Source organism: Salarias fasciatus, chromosome 14, assembly GCF_902148845.1.
Source record: "Salarias fasciatus chromosome 14, fSalaFa1.1, whole genome shotgun sequence".
In the NCBI taxonomy this organism is placed as follows: domain Eukaryota; kingdom Metazoa; phylum Chordata; class Actinopteri; order Blenniiformes; family Blenniidae; genus Salarias; species Salarias fasciatus.
The window spans coordinates 10,306,538-10,320,668 of NC_043758.1; the positions used below are offsets into that span (position 1 = coordinate 10,306,538).

At 41.2% G+C, this 14,131-nt stretch overlaps 1 protein-coding gene across 3 annotated transcripts; it reads right to left on the reverse strand.

Annotated features, from left to right (window-relative positions):
• Positions 1-1,599: 1,599 nt before the first annotated feature.
• pde9ac (phosphodiesterase 9ac) lies at positions 1,600-13,904 on the reverse strand. Of its 3 annotated transcripts, none has more exons than XM_030108387.1 (19): positions 13,768-13,904; positions 12,169-12,239; positions 11,920-11,997; positions 11,249-11,292; positions 11,098-11,152; positions 10,832-10,902; positions 9,862-9,949; positions 9,674-9,755; positions 9,498-9,572; positions 9,331-9,417; positions 9,008-9,112; positions 8,765-8,847; positions 8,317-8,473; positions 8,092-8,205; positions 7,755-7,859; positions 7,516-7,644; positions 7,347-7,442; positions 6,000-6,076; positions 1,760-1,824 (listed from the first exon to the last, which is right to left on the reverse strand). In XM_030108387.1, the coding sequence occupies exons 1-18, from the start codon at positions 13,834-13,836 to the stop codon at positions 6,032-6,034; spliced, it is 1,554 nt and encodes a 517-aa protein (XP_029964247.1). In that variant the 5' UTR covers positions 13,837-13,904; the 3' UTR covers positions 1,760-1,824; positions 6,000-6,031. The 3 variants fall into 3 exon arrangements, with proteins under 3 accessions (XP_029964246.1, XP_029964247.1, XP_029964245.1); XM_030108385.1 differs by having other exon boundaries at positions 6,000-6,082; XM_030108386.1 differs by lacking the exon at positions 6,000-6,076 and having other exon boundaries at positions 1,600-1,824.
• Positions 13,905-14,131: the final 227 nt, after the last annotated feature.

Genomic DNA, 14,131 nt, shown 5'->3' on the forward strand with positions numbered 1-14,131 from the left:
TTATGAAATAGGAGAGAAATGTGGGGCTGATATGAAGGACACCTCAAAGGGAGATGGAGGATTGAAGAATGAAAACATAAAGGAGGGAATGGACAGCATAAATCATTCTCAAGGGCCAAAGAATTTCATTATTCGGACCTCACATATGTCTATACAAGAGCTGTGGGATTTGTGTTTGTCTGTAAATTGAATGTATTGTTTAAAATGTAATAGCTTCACTTTAAAATGCATTTAGTTTCACGGCGTTAAGGTGTATTGAAAATTTCCTTCTGGCTCAGATGGTTCAATGACCCTACTCCTCTGATCACTTCTCTAAATAAGCTCAAAGGCCACACAGAATGAAGATCGGACACATTAGTCGCTCATTTCTGACACAGAGCGTCACATAATCTGGTTGTAATTATATGCAGCTTTTATGCTTTTGATGTAAAAATATTTTCACACCAGGGTGGCTGATAATATGGCATGAAGGAGGAAATTAAGTTCAAAATATATTGAGTTAGCTCTGTTGACTTAAGCTAGCTTTTGCATTCTTGTCCACAGTTGTGTAAACGTGCACCCACTGCAGGGAGGCAGGATTTCTATCCATGGACACAATTCTAATGCAGGCGTTGATGGACAACTGGTCTGCTGTGAGCATTTCAGTCGGGATGAAACATTCTGAAAGTTTGATCGAATAAAAATAATGATAATATCTGAAAATATAATAATTAGCTTGCCTTTATGGAATTCGATCTGTATTTATATCAAGCATAAATGAAAACTAAACTCCAAAGAAAACCTGATGTGGTGTCCTCCATTGCAGAAGGGAGAGAAGGAAGAACAGGGTCTCTGCAGAACCAGATTTGAAGTCCTGAGTGAAATTTGCATGTTTTCTGATGACCAAGTGTCTTCCATGGACTCTGATCACCCACAGTACAAAAGCGGGGTGGATGGGAGTGTGTGTGCCCTGTGATGGGCTGGTTACCCGAATGAACCCTGATCAGGATAAAGTGGTGAAGAGGAAGTATAGGCAGATGTATAGTTGTTACTTTTGGGAGAAAAGACACTCTGACATGTATGTCACCAATATTTATATAGGAACTCACAAAGTGTCACAGATGATGAATATGCACATAAATATCAGTTTTGCATTTGTTGTGAGGAGTTAAGCTCTTTTACAAAACTCATTGTGTAACACTTTGAACAAAATGTGCCTCCATTTGGCTTTATTCTATCAAACTGTGTGAAAAAAATCCACTCATGTGAATTCAACAGCTGCTTTTTGTGTGTGATCAAAAAGTGAAGGCGTGAAGCTGTATTATTCTTTTGAAAACACTCATCATGCACCACCTCATTTAAAGCTTTATTGCTACAGTGAGGAAAAAAAAAACATCCCACTTTAATGCATTTTATTTATCTAATGAATAAATGTGTAAAAGAAAAAAAAATATTGCTTTGGTGAAAGGTTTCCTGAAACTTTGTAGATTACCCATCTGTAATCTGAAAAATGCTTGGTGATCGATCATCAGTAAAGCTTTCATTTCATGCTTAGTGGTCCTTTAAACTCAAGAGGCACTATAAAAACAAACAACGAGAGAACAGCATAATCAACATAAATACACAGAGAAGTCAGCAGGCCCCTTTCTGTAACATTCAGTGCAAATGTCTAAGTCAAAGGTCAAAAGGTCAAGATATGCCACCATGATGTCTAAGTTTAGTTCAGTATGTAGCCAAGCAGCCTTTCATTTCTTGCCCTCCTGCTCCGTCTGTCATCTTCACGTCTTCACTGCAGGTTCACTCGTGTTTGTCAAAGTCTTTCCTGAATTTGATCACAAAAGATCCCTGAAAGGAAGAAATAAAAACAGAGAGAGAGCTGGGTTCAGGCAAACAGCTGGTCTCTGAGGTCAGAAACTCAAACTACAACTAATCAGGAAGCCGCTGGCAGCTCAGCTGGCTGCAACAGACTGTGAGTGAGGACTGACATCCGTGTGTGGAGAGTCAAACCTCACTCAGAATCTGGTGACGTTTTTTTTTTTTTTTTTTCATAGATCTGTGGATAAAGTAAACATGAATTGAATTACAGTGTTCAGCATCAGGTCACAACAAAATGATATTGCATTGTGTCACTGTAAAAAACCAAAAAAAGTTGAAGAGGGAAACAAATGAGCAACAACTTCACCAGTTTGTTTCCATCATGTCAGATATGGCAGAGCTGCATTTTGACAAAGCATCGCACTATAACAGTCGAAGTATTTATTCAGCATAGAATTAAACTTTTTTTTTTTTTTTTTTTTACCTTTTGTCATCATGTTTGCAGTATATCTGTCATAGAACTTTAAAGGTACAGTGTCTTAGTTGTTTTTTATTTTAACTTTTGATTATATTTCAATTTTCCAATATAGAAAAACAGTCATGAAGTAATTCCACTGATGTCTGTTTGTCGTGCTGCAGATGTTGGTACTGATTTCAGCAACTGGACTGAGCCCCAGCTGGTCCAGTCTTGTAACTCCAGCATGTGGTCTGTCCTCAGTCCAATAGGAGAAATACACATTGAGTAGTGAAAACAGCAGCAGATGCAGTTTTGTGAAATGACAAACTAAAACATAAACGGGAATTTCAAAGAGTTGGACTGCAGACAAACTGTATTGTGAACCACTACAGCCACCTATTGCACACCAGTGGAATTACTTTCATTTTATACAGTGCACCTTTCTCTTTCTTTACTTTATCTTTGGAGAAGATCTATTCCTCCTGAGAGATGCCACATGTCGGCCCATACAGAGAAGAAAAACTGGAGAACTTGCATCATGTGCCATGAATAGGCCTTTAAACAAGAAACCATTTGCTGAGAGGGAAGGGGTCGATTCAGGCTCTCTTCTGATGGGCAGTTCTCCTCTTCCGTAATTTTTCATTACAATATAAGCTAAACAGCAAAGATTCCAAATTTCCAGCAGTGTTAGAGAAATATCTCAGTAATTTAGTTTTTATAATTTAGTTCATATTAAAATGTTTTGTTATGTGGATCTTTAGGGTATATAAAATCATCGATAGGTTAAAACTTTCACTTTAAAAATTGCAGCTGGGAGGAAGTCATTATATCGTAGCCTACAACAACACATCTAATGAGATTTTCTCTTCTGATGTTCAGTTCTGTATTTTGTCTTGCCGTGGATTATTTCAGGATTATTTATCCTGTGCAGGGTTGTGTTGTGCCGAGTCAATCTCAGCTCACTATGGGTGGGAGCAGGATGCACCCTGGACAGGTCGCTAGTCCATCACAAGGTAAACACACATACACATACACACTCACATTCACACCAAGGGACAATTTACAGTCACCAATTCATCTTTTGGACTGTTCCATACATTCACCGTGCACAGGGTGAACATGCAAACTCCACACAAAAAGGCTGGTATTTGAACCCATGACATCACCATGTGTGTTTTGAAGTCATGTCAATATTATTATAATTTTTTAATATCCAGGATTTCATCTCTGCTTTTTGCAGATGATGTTGTCCTATTGGCTTCATTGAACCCAGACCTACAGCATGCACTGGGGCGGTTAGCAGCCGAGTGTGAAGCAACAGGGATGAGGATCAGCACCTCCAAATCTGAGGCCATGGTCCTCGACCGGAGGAAGGTGGTCTGTCCTCTCCAGGTCGGTGGAGAGACTCTGGCCCAAGTAGAGGAGTTTAAGTATCTTGGGGTCTTGTTCACGAGTGGGGGACGGATGGAGCGTGAGATTGACAGGCGGATCGGTGCAGCGGCTGCAGTGATGCGGTCGTTGTATCAGTCCGTTGTGGTGAAGAGGGAGCTGAGCTGAAAGGCGAAGCTCTCGATTTACCGGTCAATCTACGTTCCCACCCTCACCTATGGTCATGAGCTTTGGGTCATGACTGAAAGGACAAGATCCTGGATACAAGCGGCCGAAATGAGTTTCCTCTGTAGGGTGGCTGGGCGCTCCCTTAGAGATAGGGTGAGGAGCTCAGTCACCAGGGAGGAGCTCAGAGTAGAGCCGCTACTCCTCCACATCGAGAGGGGCCAGCTGAGGTGGCTCGGGCATCTGGGTAGGATGCCTCCTGGACGCCTCCCTGGGGAAGTGTTCCGGGCATGTCCCACTGGGAGGAGACCCCGGGGAAGACCCAGGACACGCTGGAGAGACTATGTCTCGGCTGGCCTGGGAACGCCTTGGGATCCTCCCAGAGGAGCTGGAGGAAGTGTCTGGGGACAGGGAAGTCTGGGCATCCCTGCTGAGACTGCTGCCCCCGCGACCCGGCCACGGATAAGCGGTAGAAAATGGATGGATGGATGGGTGGATCCAGATCATACTAGTCTCCTACATATCTGCTTGAGTTTCTGGTGTATTGTGGCTCCTCCCTCTACAAATCTCATCCCGATTGTCCTTGAGTGTTGTCAGCTGCGCTTCATTTTCTCCCCACTCCCTGCATTGTGTGTGTGTGTGTGTGTGTGTGTGTGTGTGTGTGGTGTGTGTGTGTGTGTGTGTTTGTGTTTGTGTTTGTGTTTGTGTGTGTGTGTGTGTGTGTGTGTGTGTGTGTGTGTGTGTGTGTGTGTGTGTGTGTGTGTGCGCTGTCCTCAGTCTCGTGGTCTTGTGAGTCTTATGTCTTGTGCACTGTGTTAGTAATTGTTCTGGCCTTGTTGTGTTTTTTTTTTCCTTTTCTTTTCATGGCATCATGTTCAATCTGGTTTTCACCTGCTTTTTAGATCTGTAATTGTGATCGTGCATCAGTGATTGGACTGATATAGTTTTGTATCAAACCATGACTGAACAGCTAAGGATAAACTGCTTAAACCACGTCTATCTAATGCATTCATTCCCTCTGTGTGAGCCCTGCAGGTTCACTTCTCTTAACACGCCTTCCTACTGCTCATACTAGGAAGTGAACAGACTATAAATAAAAGCGTCTAACCTACACAAACCAAAATGCAATTTATCATCAGCAGAAATGAACACGCTATTGACACAATCCAAAGTCCAGCATTTAACCAAAAAGGACAAGTCAGTGTAACATTTGATAAGAGTTTGAAATTACTTGTGCAACATTTACTTCTTACATATGACTTGTTTTCCCTTTGGTTTAATTTAGTATTGAAATTATGTTTATTTTCTGTGTTCTGTCCACTGTGATTGATTGATTGATTGATCACAAGCACAGGTGGATCAATTTTATCAACCGTGGCAATAAAAAAGAATGAGCAGAAAGGGTGATGCAGGGAAAAGAGGAAGAAATTCCTCCATTCCAGGGGTTTCCAACCTTTATTGTCAAAACAGCAATTTAACCTTTAAAAACGTAAAAAGCTACGCATGGTGATGCTATTTCGATCAAAACTTTAATTTGTGTTGCACTTTAGAGACAAAAAAAAATGCCAATTGAGCACAATATGTCAATGCTTTTAAACTATTAAAGAAAAAGAACACACTGTGGTGCAGACAGAAACATTGATAGATACAAAATAAAATAAAAATGTCATGCAGCCTTGAATCCTAAAATGAGGAAACAAAAATGTGAGTTTTTCAATATTGAATTAAAACCGATTTTCTTGGACTTTTGTTTTCATATTCTTCACAGTCATTGTAATTAAGTCTGGTAAACCACTGGTGGTGGTGCAGAAAAGATTATTGATGTGACTTGTCTGCTTTGTACCTTACTATCAAATTAAGGCATTAGGATATAAAAACTATATTTGGATCTTCTCTGTATGGGTTTACAGTAGAACTCTCAGGTCAAACCAGATTTAGCTGAAAGTGGCTAAAACAGGCCCAGGAAATGTTTGGTTTTCTTCCTCGTCGGTGAAATGTTATAAACTTCCTGCCAAGGTGTAAGCAAAGTGGTGAGAGAGCTGCTCATTCTTACAGGGCTGTGCTTTGTGGACAGAGGTCAGTGGAGAGGAGGGCGATCGTGGAGAGCCCAGAGAGATGCAGAGACAGAAGGCACTCGTGACACTAACACTAAGCACTCAAGCACAACCAAGGGCAGCCGGTTGCTTTTACTTACACAGACACCACTGCACTCACTCACTGCAGAGCTTACTTCTTCTTCCCGCCTAATGACATATTTTCACTTTTTTTCTTCTGTGCCTCATTGAACAAAAGACACACCTTTATGTTAGCAAGCGGTTTGACGAGTGCGTGTCCATGTAGCAGATGACAGATTTCTGGCATTTCCTCCTCACCTCATTCCTCCACATGTTCTCTGGTTCACCTTATTTCTCCTCATGCAGGCAACGTCACATGTTTTGGTCTGAATTTGTCTTTAATCTGGTATGTCAACACAGCCAAGTCTAACAGCTGCATGTGTGTGTGTGTGTGTGTGTGTGTGTGTGCAAGCAGCAGCACACACTGCATCCAACAAGGTCTTAATATGTAGCGCTCACTTTTTAAAGGAATACTCCGAGGATTTTGGATCCATGCTCTATCCCTATCATTGACAAAGTGAGACAAGCTCAGTCCGGCTCTGTCTCCTCTTCACCTCCAGCAATTGAGCTAAGCTAACTACGATGCTAACAGCCGGGAACCAGCCACTGGACGCATAGACACAAAAATGGTATTTATGAGCTTGTCTCACTTTGTCAATGATAGGGAAAGGGCGTGGGTCCAAAATCTTCGGAGTATTCCTTTAATTCTTAATATATTTATGGAATTGTAACAAAAATATTCAGATTTATTTCTGTCAAACACTGTTGCTTGTTTATTTTTGCCGTTGTAATAATTAAGGCTACAACTTTTAAAGTGAACTTTTTTTAATGAAGGGAAATATGCCTATTTGGTTTCTGGCAGGGAATTAGCAAAACATAATTGTAAATGTGTCAGCTGCTGGTTTTACGGGGATATACAGGCTTCTTTCTTGGCTGGGATGTGTAACTTGTTGGCGTGTTTACTTGTTGCCTCAGGGGAATCAGCATTAGTGTGAAGCGGCTACTTATTCTGACAGCTTATTCATCTGTTTTTTCCGAGATTTTAATTTCAGGTGCATTTACATAATAGTTTTTGTTAGGTTCAAAAAACTGATTGACTTTTAGTTGGTGGCGGTAAATCAATACAAAGCTAAACTTGCTATTTTTACACTGTTTAATCTATAAACTACGCTCCTCCGTATTACAGTTGAATCAGTCTTTTGATTATGATCCATACTGATTTCTGTCGTGACTATTTTTGCCAATGCTGAATGTATAAATTAATGCCATACGATGCCTGTGTTAACCATTCAGAGTCAATTCCTGGAAAACAGGGCTGCACTTTGATGCAGTTTTAGTGACATATGAAGGTTGTAACAGTGATGAGCCCACTTATCTGTACAGTATATTGCTGTAATAGATAGATAGATAGATAGATAGAGTTCTACCTCTGTCATAGCATCATCGATCTGCTTCAGCTCTTCATAGTGATCACGAGAGTCCCTCAAAGGCTGAACCATAATTTCTTCGATCTGTGGAAAAAGCTGGGAAAAAAACACAGCGCAGGTGTGAATAACAGCGAATGGATTACTTCTATCTGTAAAGTTGTAGCTCTACCTTCATGACAGTCTCAAACATTGGGATGAGGACAAACTTGATGAAGCCAATCTGAGCTGTGGGTTTGGTGACTTTATCTCTGTCCATGAAAGGAGCCACCGGGAGACCCTCGGACTTCTCCCTGTCACTCTGGAAGCCAAACGTGTGGAAATGTGGTCTTTTATTCCAAGGCACTCGCTCTTCCTTCAAGCTGAGGTCGTAGATGTATTGTTAGACGTGAACACTTTGGTTGCAGTCACCTGCATGAAGTACTCCTCCAGTAGACAGTCCACCCACGGCTCAGCGACCTCGGTCGGCCTCACCTCGTTGGAAATATCACAGCACTTGATCAGAACCATCTTCAGCTAAAAGCACAAATACAAGTAGAAACATACAGCACAACGGTACTGAGAACAAAGAAACCCATTCATTGTTGCAGGTCTTGCAGCAAATGGTTCTAATCACAATAATACGGTTCTATTTGCCTTTGTGGAACGGACAATACAAGCTTGTTTAAATGTCACATCTGTTGAATACAGTTGAAAACAATGCGTGTAAAGTTTCTCCATGATGTCGAAGAGTGTCTCGTGTACGTACACAGGTTACATGCTCTTCATTGGTGAAGTCAAAGTTATCCACTTTTTGCTTGAAGGAGTCTAGTATCTCCCCATGTCGGGCCATGTCAGTGGCCAGGATGAGCGTGATGATTGCCTGGAAGTATAGGAGGAAGACTCTTGTACATTTGTTGACTCTGAAATCATAAAATGATGCCATGCATGCTTGTTAAGAATACACTGGTGTGAGTTTATGTGCACATCTCACTTGTCGTATTTGTTTAAAAGCTTCGGGATCCACATTTGCAAAGATGTTGCACTCTGGAAGAGAGAGGATCTGGAAGGCCACGGCGCAGTGGTGGTTTTCCAGCGGGGAGATGTCGTTGTAGCGTACCGCCAGCTCCGTGCGAGCATTGATTTGGTACCTGAAAAATAAATAACACTGCTCAATGGATGATTTCGAGATGAACGGATAGAAAATGCTCAGAAACCCTCCCAGATAAGAGAAATTCTCGCCTGTCTGAAACCTGAAACCGAAAACAACGCGATAATCAGAATGTGCGTGTTTTCATACCTGAACTCTGTCCATGCTGAACTAGTTTCACAGTTCACCGACAACAGTGTGGTGCAGAGGGTGTCAAAACATAAAGAGGGTCAATGAGCATCAGCAGTGCTCTATCTGTCAACGCCCCTGCAGACAGAATAGGGAGTCTTACGTGTTGTTGTAGCCGGGGTGGTCCAGGTCATGGCACACCGCGGCTGTCATTAAAATTCCCATGTCGGTGAGAGTCATCTTTTCCTGGACATGGAAATGAAAGATGAAAATGAAAACAATAAACCATTTTCAGGCAGGTAATTTAGTGGAATAATTTTATCTTGAATTAGAAAAAAATGTAAAAATATGTTCCGAAATGCTGAAAAGAAAACTGGCTTAATTCCGGCTTAAACATGTACCATACCTGTAGGTTGCAGAGGTGAATCATGCCATACATCATCTGACTGACACAGAAGCAGTGGCGGAAGTTGTGGAAAGGGTTGTTACGGTAGTTCTCCTGAATCGCCAGCTAAAACAGAGATAATTGGTCATTCATTGTGTTGCTTGCAGTAACCTAAATCCACAGAAAAGCTATTGCTGTACCAGTTGACATGCAGTGTAATTTGGAAAATGGATCAGGGCTCTTATTTTCCTCTCACAAACAGATCTGCCTTTTAACTTGAAGCTGCAGGAATTTCTAGCATCGCAGCGTCCATGTACTGTGCTGCTGCACTGCTTGAACTTTACCAGCCATCGTTTAAGTGTGATGGGGTTCATGTTGAATTCCTTCACCAGTCCCAGGTCGTGGTACATGTATTCCAGACAGCTCAGCATCTGGAATCAAAATGAGAAAAAAGAAACATCAGAAATAAATTGAGTGGAAATCATCAAATGAATGGATGAAATCAACAGACCTCGTTGTGTTCCCAGTGCCACACGTCAAACGTTGGCTTCTTCAGGGCCTCCACAGTCTCCTGAGAGAGTGTGTACTGTGTGTGAGATAGATGACGTGAGCAGTTAGTACATCTTTAAACCTTTTGAAGTTGACACTGTTAAACAGCAAAGAAAAGCTTTGCCACAGCCAGCATACCTTTGGGTAATTTGGGACATCTCGTCGAGGGGTGACCTTCTTCCCATCATCTGAGAAGTTGTATTTGCACGGACAATTTACCCTGGAATAAACGATGGAGGAGTTTTTTTTTTTTTTTTTTGGAATTACATTTACTTTCATTTGAAATTTTAATCTTTTCCAGCTTCATGTCAAACTGTGTAATTCACCTGCCACCGCCTCTTGAAGTCATCTCATCCCGCAGTTTCTTCAGGTCATTTTTGCACTTCTCAATCTCCACCACTTTTAATCCCTCCACTGAAATGAGACATGTGACATTGCCTGAACTGACATGTGTGATCCAGGCATTTCTATTGAAATATAAAGCAATGAAGCATTAAAACAATGTTTTCTTATATATCCTGTTAAAGGAATACTCCAAAGATTTTTGACCCACGCCCTATCCCTATCATTGACAAAGTGAGACAAGCTCATAAATACCTTTTTTGTGTCTCTGCATCCAGTGACGTTCTCCCAGCTGTTGGCATCGTAGTTAGCTTAGCTCAATTGCTTGAAGTCAATAGGGAAACAGAGCTGGACTCACGAAAGTGGACAAAATACTCCTTCCGGTAGTCCAGGGGATGACATATTAGCACGTGAAGTAAATCCGAATGGTTATAAAACATTTTAAAAGACGTGTTATCTTTTCAATCCATTAAAATAGCGTTTTGATACACACAGATCTCCACAAGCATAGTGCACCGCGAAAGGATATACCGACACACAGCGACTGAGTCTATGGCTTCTACTGCTGTGCTCCAGTATATCCTTCCGCGGCGCACTATGCTTGTGCAGATCTGTGTGTATCAAAACGTTATTTTAATGGACTGAAAAGAAAACACGTCTTTTAAAATGTTTTATAACCATTCGGATTTACTTCACGTGCTAATACGCCGTCCCCTGGACCACTGTAAGGAGTATTTTGTCCACTTCCGTCAGTCCGGCTCTGTTTCCCTGTTGACTTCAAGCAATTGAGCTAAGCTAACTATGATGCTAACAGCTGGGAACCAGCCACTGAACGCAGAGACACAAAAAAGGTATTTATGAGCTTGTCTCATTTTGTCAATGACAGGGATAGGGCGTGTTTCAAAAATCTTCGGAGTATTCCTTTAAATATGCTACATAAAATGTCCCACTCACACTCCACTCTCTTCTCCAGCATTGCGAGCCTGTTGGTGACCTCGGTTTTCAACTCATTAATGCGAAAGGCTCTGCAAAAAACAAGCAAATTATTTAAATCATGCACACTTCAAGTGTTTTCAACCATTATAATGACCTTTAAGAGTAAAAAAAACTTGCTTCTGTGGGTTGCACTGTGGGGTTTTTGTGAGATGTGTGTGAATGTCTGGTATGTGTGTGAGGTATGTGTGGAGGGCAGAGGTTCAGTCATAACACAGAGGTATTACCTGCTGAACTGGTCAGCCACCTGGGACAACACATTCTGAAACATGTCCTCTTTTTCTGCAAACATAATAAGACTCATACAGTGAGAACAGCAGTGAAACGGTTAGACACATCAAATAAACAAATGTATGTGACACTGAGTGAAAAGTTTACCTCCAAGCTGACCGGTAGATAAAGGCACAACTTTGTACAAGGAGCTGAGAGAAAGTCAGATTAATTGTTACACTTTGAATGCTCTTTTACAACGTCATTTAAAGTTTGCAGAACAATCTTATCCCACATATCACCAAGAAAAAATCATACAGATGTACACAAAATCATAACATCAGGATGCTATTATTCAAGTCTCTCATTCGGATCTCAGAACCAAACTGTGTCTGGTCCCTTTTTAACAAAATCAGCATAAACGTTTGCAGCTGGACCAGATCACACAGACTAGCCTCCTCGTGAACATGTCACCAGTTCACAGTTTTCCTTTCCCGCTCCACTTTTGATAGAAACTGACCACAGCAGACTATAAACTCCCTGCCCTCCCTCAGTCCTCCAGCAATCACCAAACAGGCTCTTGTTGAATTTGACTAAATTCTTCTCTTGAATGATTTCCCATTCACTAACAGCTGCCACGAAAATGAGATCATCGGCATTATCCATCCATGGCTGTAAAGTTATGGCTGACTACCATAATTATAAAAATACTGAAGGATTGCAGGGAACTAATTTCCTAATGGGTACTCAATCAAAAAAAAAAAAAAAAAAAAAAAGGCAGAGCAAGAAAGAAAACATGAAATAATTTAATAATAGTCACGATGCTTCAATTGCATTACTTTGGAGAGTTGGTGGGCATGGTGGGATCAATGGACACTAAGGCGCCTTCTGGATCCACCATCATGATGGCTGTGTTCCTGCAGTGAGACGACGAGAAGACGGAATCAGAGACTGCTCAACTCTTTATAACCAATTATGTATTTTCTTGAAATAAAAGTTGTTGGATTGCAAACAGTTTTTTTCTGTTCAATATTATGAGTGTTAATGAAAACTCATAATGAACAAATGAGCTAACAAACGAGTCAGACCTGGGGATGTTGGACGAGGAACACAGGAGCTCCTTGATGTCGCATGGACTGCAGTGTCGGCTGAACACCACCTGTGGAATCAACATAGAACTCAGACTGGCGTCTGGGTTGTAAAGGCTGGCATTGTACACAAGAGACACACAGTGGGAGTATTGGTTACGTCATGTCACTTTTTTGAGAGATCCTGTTTGATTCAGTTCAACCAATACATAGAATATACACATTTAAAGCACATTTTCACGTCTTGAAATCTGTTATTTGCAAAGACACACCTGCGCCTAAACAGCTGCTCAGCCTAATAGAAGGCTCCAGTGTTCTGACCGGGCTGCACAGTTTCCAGTTTCATGTGTTTTTCAGATAACCAAGTCACACGGGAACATAAAGTGAGGGTCAGATCTTTTTCTGGTCCAACGACTCGAGGTCAGGCAGACCACTGTGTGAGAAACGTGAAAGAAAATGACAGCTGGAGTGCAGGATTTCATGGAGCTAGTAAAGATATCCACGCCTGTCATGCATAAACAAATCAGCCTATGGTTTACGAGCCGCTGCGCAGTAAATGTGCGAAGGACTGGAAATCTGTCCAGAGGATAGATGGCGAAGTGTGGGTGTAGATCCACCGAGCCAAACCACTGTGATCTTGAACAGAGCAGGTGTGGCAGACAAACAATCAGGCTCAGGAAGTGGGCTCGGGGCTCTTCAACAGACATGTGTCATCACCAGCTCTCTACTTGAGGCACTCTAGACCAACAAGTGTTTTGGGTATCTGTTTCTCAGTCTTTGGATTTTAGACATGTGAAACTTCAGCCTGAAACTGTTTCCTAAATGAAAGAGGTCTGTGTTCGCTTTAGTTTTTTATTCTCCCTATTTTATTCCTGATCATGGAGAATTTGATGTGGACCGATGACTTGATCCAGATGAACTTTTTGACTTGTGTATCCCAGGCAGCAGAAATGAATACTGCAGTGTGAGTTGTAAGCAGCAGGTGTTTGGCTTTGTGAGTAACACCTGTACAGAAACCCGATCTGCATCGACCATTTTAGCTCCTCTTCAAGCGAAGCAAGACCACTGGAAACAGCTGCCTCAGATGTCTTAAAAACATAAATAGAATGATGCATTTGTAAGTATGCCCAAATCGAATCCCTTATGAATACTTAAAATTGGAGATAGTATTTTGATTATAGTTAACTGGCTCTTAAGGTGTTCATTATTATATCATTTTTTTTAATTGTTTTCCACCAAACAATAATTCAAAGCTTCTGTTGTTTGTATTTTTCTTGCATATTTTTTTTTAAATGTCACTTAAGTTTGCATGTTCTGCTTGTGTACTCTGGTTTCCCCCTAACAGTCGACACGCAGCCTAACTTGTAACTCTAAATTTCCAACTGTCTGAGTCTCCTGAGAAAGAAACGCCACGTGAAAAAGGTTGATAGGTTTGATATTTCCAAATCTTTGGACAATCTGGCCACTTAATACACCTCATGTTATATTTATCAAAAAAAAAAAAAAACTGTAGATGCTGAGAACAAATTAAAAAATGTCACCAGGGGCCAAAATGTAACACAAACAAAAAAAGTAAATAATTTTTGGATTAGGACTCACCTTTTGCACCTTCCCGTCCACGTCCAGGTAAATGGTTTTGGGGGCATATGAGGAGGAGCTGGAGCCCATGTTGACCTCCCTCTCCTCTATTTCTCTATTAGATTCTGCTTCAGAGCTCTGATGGTAAAACTGAAGAGCCAGTAGCCAGCGCTAATTCCTTGATGATACACTGGTAAAAGAATTAGTTAGAAAATGGTAGTATCTTTGTATAATGCTGTTGCTACAGGTGAATGTTTGATCATAACCACAAAATAACACATGCAGGAACCTCAGCATGGATGGATATGATCAGTTTTCAATAAAGAAGCAATGAAGTACTTGAAATAGAGGGTTACATGAGAGGAAACATTACTATCAAAATTAA

Bases quoted from the DNA above. Each gene is read 5' to 3' on its own strand.
- pde9ac (XM_030108385.1), bottom strand. From the start codon at position 13,836: ATGGGCTCCAGCTCCTCCTCATATGCCCCCAAAACCATTTACCTGGAC. The intron at 9,756-9,861 runs GTGAATTACACA...CGTTTATTCCAG, and splicing joins ACTTCAAGAGGCGGTGGCAG to GGTAAATTGTCCGTGCAAAT. The intron at 8,848-9,007 runs GTATGGTACATG...TTCCATGTCCAG, and splicing joins TTCACCTCTGCAACCTACAG to GAAAAGATGACTCTCACCGA.